Below are 10,289 nucleotides of genomic sequence, written 5' to 3' on the forward strand. Positions count from 1 at the left end.
CTCTTCTTTTTTTGCAATTCTTCTTCATGCATTTCTACAGTCTTTGTCCTCCTCTTTGCCTCATCTGTCTTCATTCAATTCTATCTTTCTTTCTAACATATTTATCTTTTTATCTCACTCGTTCTTGGTTACTAGTGTTTATCTGTGTTTTATGTGCCCGTCAGACCTGATAACTTCCGTTTCCCATTTTGACACATCCACTCAGGACGGATGTTGTGCGACATGTTTGCTGCTGCATGTGCACATCTACACGCAAAGCCCCAGAAGCATTAGCATCCCAGCATCAAGTGCTTTACCATGGTTCAGACACTTTACAATTGGCTGTGAATACCGAACACTCAGATGTAAAAAGGTCCCTTTTAGCTGAGTTTTCTCCCCTCTGCTCTGCTCTGCCATGGCATGTCTACCTCTAATGCAATGCTTTCCCTTGGGATTAGAAAGGGAGTCCATTCTATTCATTTATCAGATCATTTGGATGTGTTTTAATGACATAGTGCTATTACATATACTACTGCCTCAAAATATGTGAAGCAGTTAATTTTGATCTTGGTGGTACATATTCTTTTTAATTGTATTTCCCATTTTTGCTATGTAACAATTCTAAATGTAAGACGATATATTGCCATTACAGGTTTCACTTCCATCAGTCATTGCTACATAATGGATGAGAATTGCTCATTTTAAAGGCATAAGGGAAGTCTGATTGAATGGGGGTCAGCATATTTTCTTTGGTGACATGTTCCATGCATCATTTAAGACATGTTTCAGAAGATTTCCGGCTCAGATGAGCTCTACATGATTCTCTCGTTAAAGGAATGTCAACTGATTCATGCTGTTTTCAGCAAATTTAGTTTGAAGCCTGTTGGTATGTGTTCAATGAAACTGTGCCACAATCTAACAGTTTGGGAAAGTGGTTTTCTAGTTTATGAGTTTGTCCATGTACATAAATACAAGGCCATTGTTTGTACCCCAACCTTCATTAAGCTATACAATAGAGCACTGTTCTAACATTCTTATCCAAACAGCACACAATGGTGTATGAGTTCCTTTCAAACTGGATTCAGTTGCCTTTATTAAGAAAACAAGAGAACATTGTATTTTTATATATGCAGTTCTGTACTGAGATTACACAGCAATTTGCAAACAGACCCTAGTTAACTGGCAGTAGATTTGCCAAATTAATCTAGAATAAATAATTCCAACAGATTTTCTACACATCTAATTAAGAATCGCAGACAGGGTCCTCTCATTTCATACAGTCTGGTAGTACAATATTTATTTTCAGTTGAAGTGTTACATGTTGAGCAACAAACTTACAGTTGTCTTCAGCCACAAATTTAATGCAAAGATAAGAGTCAAGACTATCCCGATGATGTACTGAACACTAACAAACTGGCAAATCAGATGAGACATAATATATACATAATGTCTATGTACATATACAGTTGCACTTGACTTTAGATGCTGGACTGTGATACACTGCTGTGCACAAGTTGGAGAGGAAATAAAAAAAAAAAACATCTTCAAATTGGGCAGACCGACAGACAAATGCTGATACAAACAGCAAAATAATCACTGAGGAAAAGAACCACAGAAAAGGCCCATACAAACAGAAACCTTAATGAAACAGATTCATTTACCAACCCCACAGTAGGAATGCAGAGAAACACACACATTCTCCCACACACACACAGAGAAACACACATTCTCACACACACACAGAGTTCTCATTGACCTGTATTCAGAGGGCCAAATAAAAGAGTTGTCTCTGAGAGGTCTGAGATTAGGGTTGATGGGGTGTCAGGGTTTGGGATGATCGCCTATGTGTAGAATTTATCATTAATAACAGGACTGTATGACAAGAAGGATGCTTTATTTGTTTTTGGTAGTGCGGCTATATTATGTACAGTACAAATACAGGCAACTTCATCTTGTTGTCACATAGACATGTTGTGTCATGTCTTCCCTGTCCTGTTCGGTTGTGATGGGGCTTTGCTTGGACACAGTGGAGTTTGAGAGGGATAGCGGCCAGGCAGATAGGCCGGCAGACGGTTACGGGGGGGGTTGAGCTGAAGTGGTTTCTTTCTCAGCAGCATCCTCCTGATGAAGGCTTGACAGTGGTGCCAGGGGTCAACTTCACATTGGACTTCTCCCCTCCTCCGGCTGTGGCCCCAGGGCCCATCCTCTTCTTGATTTCAGCAGCCATGGTCATAAAGGCCTGCTCTACATTGGTAGCATTCTTAGCGCTGGTTTCCAAAAAGGGGATGCCAAGAGAATCTGCAAACTCCTATACACAATGAAGACAGACAGAGGAAATGAGTACAGAAATCTGTTTTTACAGTTGAAAGGTTCATTACTTTTTCTATTGTTTCAGATCAAAACAATATAAAGAGAATAATACATCACTTAATACCACATTACAGTGAGAGCATATTGATCATGAGAAAGAGATGTAATCATTTTCATATTGGCAACGGTGGCTTTAGTCAACATGACATAGACAAAATGAAGTAGCCCTTGCATAAGCACTTTATCTAGCATAGTATATATATGTGTTACATTAAATATTGTACACTGACCCTAATACCTTATAAAAGCTTTTCATTATTTTAACTTAAAGGGTGGTGTCTGTGTGCAACGTTGGAGTGAGGCAGGGCGGAATAGAGCTGTGAATGTATGCATGCCTTATGTTGTGTGTATGTGAAGTCTCCGCTGTGTGTTAACATGCGTCTCTCACTTCTTACAACGTAATCCAAACTCCATACACTGGGACATCAATATTACTAGGGTGTCTGTATTTTAGCACCAGCAGCTGTGATGATTGTAACAGCAGAATTAGTGCTCAAACATGCAAAAAAAATATGTTTTAAAAAACTATACAGGGGTCAGTTGGATCTATGCTATTCGTCTTTGCTACAGAGCAGTGATGAAGTAGGCATTATCTTGCTTTGGGCTATAAGGCTTCCCTGAGAAGTCCAACTCTACAAACACACTCCGTGTGACCCTTCTAAGTCCATCTGAGATACAAAGTCTTTCAATAATTCACTCCTCTCTACTAATAGTCAAACATATGCAGAGACACAAACTCAGTCTCTGCAAGCAGAAAGGATACAGCACAGAGAGGGGGAAAAAAAGAGAATCAGAATAATCAAAGCTTTAAGCATAGAGTTCAGATGCACCTGCTTCTGTTTGTGAGAATAAATACCCAGGTGCTTTACCTTTGCTGTTGTGTAATCCACCACCTTCTTTGTCGTCAGGTCACACTTGTTTCCAACCAATAGCTTGTTGACATTTTCACTGGCATAGCGGTCAATTTCTTGTAGCCACTGTTTGACATTGTTGAAGGACTCCTGGGAAAGAAAACAGATAAGCATTAGCACATCTGCTATAAAGCATCGGCAGCTTTCACAGAGACAACGAAAAGACATTTTCAATGCAACGTTAAGATAGTTTGAAACCAGAACAAAGCTTTTATACAGAGTAATGTCTAGACCTGCTCTTTTTGTGATGTGGGTAAAAATAACAACATTTGCGCGATACAAATAGAGATTGATTGATCTGCTTTTTGACAGGGAGTATGTTTGAACCATTGAAAGAACATACCACAATATCAAAAAGAAAATCAGTAAATGTTGCTCAATGATGCTACAGTTTTTAAACTCCGAGGGTTCCACACAGGTTATGGACCCGTTCAAAGGTAACGGATACAGGAAGATAGAATTTCTTTTCCTAGTTCAAATGTTCTGGATTTTAATCTTGCTGGCTTACTTTCTCACGTTTCTATTTGAACTGAGAGGGCAGTGTGGCTACAGGGATTTTAACTTCTAGAAGATGTATCACACAAGCGATCCTACATGGGGGACCTGTGTTACATTTGTCACATGTTAGTTCCCTGGTAGTTTTTACAAGCAGAAAATATTTTTTTCCCGTTATGATCATGTTAATACGACCACATGCTCTAAATGAGATTTTAATTCAGATACGCCTAACTTTTAGACCTGGGCAAAGTTAACTAAATGTAATTTTGTAAAAACAGAACTATCACATCACACCTCCCTTGGTTCCACTACCCCTTCTGCATTTCAATTAAAACAGAACTATTTTCAGATATGTAACGACTGCTTAGTGAAGTTATGGCACCTGCAAACAAAGGCAAGCTAAGATATTAAGATGTGACTGAAAGCAATAAGTAAACTTGAAAAAGAATCCAAAATTGTCATCTAACAGGGTTCCAGACATACAGTACCTCACTAAAATGAGCAATTGTTAAGTTTCATTCATTTAACTTTCAGCTTCTGACTCGCCATAGTAGGTAGATATGGGAAGTTACACATTTAAAAACAAATTAAAATGTCTTCCTGAGATAAAATAAAAACAAACAATTTCCTAGTTTATGAACCATAAGTTTTAATAGGTTTGAAATGTTTGGTGATACTTGCCTGATCTGTGACATCGTACACTACAATGATACCATGAGCACCTCTGTAGTAGCTGGATGTGATTGTACGAAACCTTTCCTGACCTGCTGTATCCCACTGTCAAAGGAAAAAGATAGTTGTTAGTTTGACTTACTTTTTTGTGCTGCCTTATAGAAAAATACTTTGTTAGCACATTAACACGCTTCCTTCATAAGTTCACCACATGAATCCATGATAAGGACAACTTACAGTGAAGCAGTAGGTTACTTACGATCTGAAGTTTAATGGTCTTTCCATCTAGTTCTATGGTTCGTATTTTGAAGTCCACACCAATAGTGCTAATGTAACTTTCTGTGTATGTGTCATCCTACAGAGAGATAGAGAGGAAAAGTTAGATTTCAAACACTGGTTATTTCCTGCTTCAATATGCATACACATTACACACAATCAGTCAGTTCCAACAGTCAATACTAACACTACAGGGGGTTTCTACGGTGTTTTTACTCTGGACGTTTGTACAGTCAACAAACTGGAGGATGTGAAAATAAATTAATTGGTTAACCGCTAGAATTGTGACTGATACTGCTGCCTGACTCAAACCAACTTTTAACAGTCAGTATACAATCACAAGATGAAGACTGCAACTGACCCCTGCTACTGGGGGAAATGTTAGTGAATGCACTTTTTTTTGGATACTTACTGCAAATCGGAGCAGAAGGCAAGACTTTCCAACACCAGAGTCACCAATCAGGAGCAGCTTGAATAAATAGTCACTGTGAGGGAAGACAAAAAGATAGTTAGAGGGTATAATAAATCGTTAACAAAGTCAGAAAGTTATAGATTACCCATTAAACTACATAAACGGCTACCACAGCAAAAGGCCAACAGAGAAGTGAGGATTATGATCTCCCAATACTCATCATAGCAGTGATCGGCCTTATACTAATGACGTATTCTTTGAATTCATTCCAGTTACAGTTAAATGCAAATACGTTCCTCAGAATCCATGTGTAATACCAGTTTCCACAGTGGCTGAAAGTCTGTCATTTATCAGGAAAGGAAACGGTGAGGACAATGAACTCTGCTGAGCTAAGGAGCTTTTACAGAAGGAAGTTTAGAAAGCCAGCAGATCATGTGACTGGACATATGAAGCTAGTTGAAATGACCAGTTAAAAACTAAGTAAAGAAATATATTTTCTTAGCCACAGGTTTTACCTCTCTACCCCAGAAATCATTTTAATGTCAACTGTTCTCAATTTAAGCTGGTAATTTTATAACAACAACCTAGTTCCTTTTATTTCCTGGGCTTAAGTTTCTTCCGCTACAAAAGTCCCTGCTCCAAAAACTGCTGCTTTCCAATGACCCAGACAGAGCATAATCAGAGTGGAATGAGCAGCTCTCAAAAACCATCACACTTATGTACAGCTTGTATTCAAACAGCAAGGAAACACAAGCAACTACTATATTGGAAGGGTATAGGGTAGGGGATCAATGATCATTTGTTTTGTGTCATTGCAATTTAAATACAAAATGAGTAAGCAATTGTCTGACTAGTCTTTCAAAAAAGGGGCCTCTTTATCACTTCTGAATATTTAGATAGATTGGATCTATGTGTCATGTGGGTTCTTATTAACACATGCTCAGTTCTGATTCTCAAAGAAATGTGTTGAGGCAGGCATATAAAAATGCAAAAGGTAGGGCACTACATATAATCCAGCCAAATGACCCGACATAACACTGTCTTACTAAAAAGCCGATCTGGACAGCCTGCAGCTAGCATACAAGTCTAAACTCCATCCTGCTCCACTCATAATTACACCCATAAAAATAAGCAACATAAGGATTCTCCTTCACTTCACACAATATCTGTTTGTGCAGCTAAATAAACTCGAAAAAACATCGCGCTTTGCATGTCCAATATTTAGTTTGTCAAGATCTGCTGGTGTTCAGCCTTGTTCTGTTCCATTGTCCTCGACTGATCCTCTGCAGCACCATACTTTAAGGAGCCTAAGTAGAGATCCAGTGTCCTGGCAAAATAACAAATACTGCACTTTTCTCCCCAATTTCAAGGACTTCTTCTGGATGGTATGATTCATTGATGTGAAACCCCAAGAAGAATGGATACAGACTTATTGGCTTGCAGATAAGAAATATGTGCTACCTTCTGTTTTGAATAGCAAGCTTGTGTCCTGGTAGAAGGCTCTAGATTAAGTCTTGTCCACTAGAACTACAGATGCTGTATAATATTTCAGTTGGCGTTTTTGACCCTATAGCATGGTATCAACCAACCACTGACCTCAAATATTTATACTCCATAAACAAACTGACCCTGCATTTAAAAAAACACAGACGAAGTAGTCTCATGTGCAAAATCACTCTTAAAGAAAACAAAAAGGTTAGAGAGAGATGTTCCAAACTAAATTTCTTCCTACATAATTGTATTAACAAGGAGATTCAGTATTCTCAGTTTGACAGTCAAACCAGATAATACAAGATCATTTCATGGCATTAATTCCCTCCATGTTTAACTTTATATTTACAAACTGGTTAGTCTTCCCATAGCAACACAAAAAAGATCACATTACATCAACACAGTGTTATCAGTTTACAGCTTGTCTGGCATTTGTATCATATTGGCACTTGGTATTGACCGTGTTGCAAATTCTTGTATCAGAATTGGTATGAAAATGGCATCAGAACATCTTGTACCTACTTAAAAAGGCATGGGCCAAACTCAGGCTTAGGACAATGTAGTTAGCTGAGGTGGGCCATGTCATTCTTCACCAGAGGGTGATTACTGAGTAAGCTAATCTGTCACAAACAGCAGTAACCAAATATAGTCAGCTGACAAAACAAACAACAATGTTGGCCTTTCAAGCAAAAGCCATGGTAGCTATCCTAGTTGAATAATAAAGAAATGTTTAAAATGGCAGCAGATACTATTATCTGCAGGCTGGGATAGCTGTCAGATATGGTGCAGACCGGACCCAGTCCTTCCCTACATACTTTTATCATCAGTGGAGTTTATATCCCTCACTGGCTCTCCCTCCCCATCAGCCTCCTCTTCTCACTCCTGATTTTGCTTTTTGAAATAAACTTTCTGACAGCTTCCTTTTTGGAACAACATTTAACAGTATTTGGTAGTTTTTGAAGATTCCTGTAAGAAATAGGGCAACTGGCAAAAAACGGTAAGATATGCAGTTTGGTCACAATCTAGGCCCTAGTTGTAACTATTACATTCCAGTAAAGTAACACCAATTAGTGTGATATCACATTCAGTAATAACTTAAAATGTACAGCAAAGGAACATTTAACAGTGAAGCTTCTGATATTACATCTCGAGCATCAGTAGAATGACAGCAGTATTGTGCAATTGAATCCTCCAACATCATCCGAGCCAGGAAGTCTAGCTATTATCCTGCCTTCTTGGACAACTTCAGTTCCTCTCCATCTCATTGTAAAACATTCCAGTCATTCTCTGCTCATTCACTCTGTTACTGTGAAACAATGGCCTACCTTTTACAGGGCTGACCAATCAATGCTCAATAGATATCTGACAACAGTACCATGTTCACCAAAAACAAAAATATAAAAAGTCGGAATCGAAACATGGAAAATAGTCAAGAGTTCAGCCCTACACATGAAACTCTGAGCTCAAACCTGCAAATCCAATTACCATCAGTCCCCTTATTGTTGTCTCTTCACCATGGTATCAACTACAGCAGAAAATAAATCCATTGATAAAAGTCAGACGGTGCAAATCTAGAAATTCCAGCTAGCCCACAATTGCTTGTTGCATTTCAACTGAGCCTAGAGGTTTGGTTAAGTACACAGGATTACACCCTAAACCTACTACACCATGATATAAAGTGAAGACGCCTCTCTTCTCTTTTGCAACATACTCTTATTGAGTAAGTGAATCTTGGGCATTACCAAGGTGTATCTGGTCCATACAAAAGATGTGAGTAATGAATAAAAGATGAAGTAGTGCTCAGAGGGGTATGGGTGTGTATCAAATATTGACAAGATCAATGTGATTAAGAAATACAATAATTAGTTTTCAACAGAGCATACCATTGGGAACATTTAAGAATTAAATAGTGAAGACAGGGAAAGAGCTCAAGTGATGGATTGCTCAACGCTGCTGTGGTGAAATGGAGGGCTTGTCCTATGGCATGTGACCTACACATGACTAAGAGGCAGTCTCACCACTACGAAACCATATGACTGAAAACTGAGTCATGCTAACAACACCAGGTAAAGAGTCAAACTAACTACCTGGACGTAAACAACGGATGGTTGATCCAACCCTGTGTGTGACCATTTTAATAGTGACCAGTTTATATAGCGTTAGACTTTCTCATCAGAATCAGAACCAAGTACATTTACACATACAAGGAGTTTGACTTGGTGTATTGGTGTTAAACAATTAACAAGGAAATAAGGCAGAAGACACTGAGGGACCAAAGTAAAACCACAGACAAGCTATTATGCGTTTTTAAAAAACAATGATGGGAACACATGTCCTCAAATCATGTTAATTCAGAATTTAACAATCCAAACACTGTTAGATAATTATTTTAAATCCATTTCTTATTGCGTCATTTAGTAAAATAACATAGATATAACACAACAAAGGAAAGGCTCACATTGCACCTTTGTCATTATTTACATGTCAGTGTTTAAACGCAGCTTCAGTCCCTACACATTAAAGCTGCTGGTTCAAACAGCTGGCAGTGTTCACTCGATGAGGATGTGTGCTAAATGTTGTTTTTGTCAGTCGGCTCTTGAGTGTGTATCCACTGATTGTCATAAAAACATCCACAGGATAAGAGAGGAAGGTGGACATGAAGGCTAATGTCAGCTGATGTTAGCCGCTAACTTAGCTCAAGTTGTTTGCCAACGCTAACTCCTTGTTGCTAAGCACAGCCAGCACATTGTTCACAAAGATAATACTTACTATTCGGGATTCATTGTCGACTCGTTATATAGAGTATCCTCTGTCGTCAAACGTAGATCGACCGTGCTGTTTAGATAAGAAAGATGAAGCGGTGTCTAGCTCACACTGCTCCCAGAAGTACGGCCGGCTAGTTGTTTCTCCGTAAAAAAATCCAAAATGGCTGCAAGTCCAACCAGGAAGCAGCTAACATTAGCCAGCTGGTTAGCAGAGTCGGGAATAACACACAATATGTGCCTTGGTGTTACGAATGCCTTTGCTTTCTAAATGATACAAGCAGCTGTTACCGTAGCCCTAAACCTAAAGCGGCAAAAACAGGCGGTGTTGGTGAATTGTCGGGCTAACCGGAACCTTTCTCTCCTGTGTGTTGAGTGTGTGTCGATACCGCAGCAGCAGACTGTCAAGCCAAGGAAGGATTACGTCATTTAGTGAAACGTGGCAAAAAGGAGTCAGGTAGTGCCCCGTGTCAGACCATGCATAATACATGAGTTCCGGACACACCCTTCAGCATACATCTTTAACAACATGATGTACAACATGTTTAACTGTGGGGCTTGTTTTTTACAGTGATTTAAGTATAATTACCGTCCCATCTTACATCCACACATGCCCTTTGGCTTTGAAGTGTATCATTCATTTCCACTGTATACTCCTATGCTGATGATTACAGGTCAACTAACAAATTAGTGTGAACAGCCTATATGTTGGCACATTAAAGAATTACACAATTATAATTAACATGTTGCAATACAACGAAAAAAGTATAAAATACAATTTATCCAGAGACTTCTGTCCCGAGTTCAATTTTTATGAAGACCTAAAGTCATGACTCAAAGTTTCCGTTTTCACTGTTATGAACAGGACGATTGGTAGATCATGTCAGCACCTGTACACACCAGGTTCAATTACATGAC

General features: G+C 38.8%; 1 protein-coding gene across 1 annotated transcript; it reads right to left on the bottom strand.

Moving 5' to 3' along the window:
• Nucleotides 1–1,037: 1,037 nt before the first annotated feature.
• Nucleotides 1,038–9,784, bottom strand: LOC132975753 (ras-related protein ORAB-1-like). Its single transcript, XM_061040525.1, has 6 exons — nt 9,379–9,784; nt 5,119–5,191; nt 4,690–4,785; nt 4,440–4,535; nt 3,219–3,350; nt 1,038–2,287 (listed from the first exon to the last, which is right to left on the bottom strand). Exons 1-6 carry the CDS (start codon nt 9,390–9,392, stop codon nt 2,087–2,089), a joined length of 612 nt encoding a protein of 203 aa, XP_060896508.1. The 5' UTR covers nt 9,393–9,784; the 3' UTR covers nt 1,038–2,086.
• Nucleotides 9,785–10,289: the final 505 nt, after the last annotated feature.

This window comes from Labrus mixtus, chromosome 6 (assembly GCF_963584025.1).
Source record: "Labrus mixtus chromosome 6, fLabMix1.1, whole genome shotgun sequence".
Taxonomy (NCBI): Eukaryota; Metazoa; Chordata; class Actinopteri; order Labriformes; family Labridae; genus Labrus; species Labrus mixtus.

What these genes read in the sequence shown, in the direction of transcription:
- LOC132975753 (XM_061040525.1), bottom strand. An exon ending in AGACCATTAAACTTCAGATC is followed by an intron (nt 4,536 to 4,689) that starts GTAAGTAACCTA and finishes TTCCTTTGACAG; the next exon opens with TGGGATACAGCAGGTCAGGA. An exon ending in TGTACGATGTCACAGATCAG is followed by an intron (nt 3,351 to 4,439) that starts GCAAGTATCACC and finishes TTTCTTTCCCAG; the next exon opens with GAGTCCTTCAACAATGTCAA.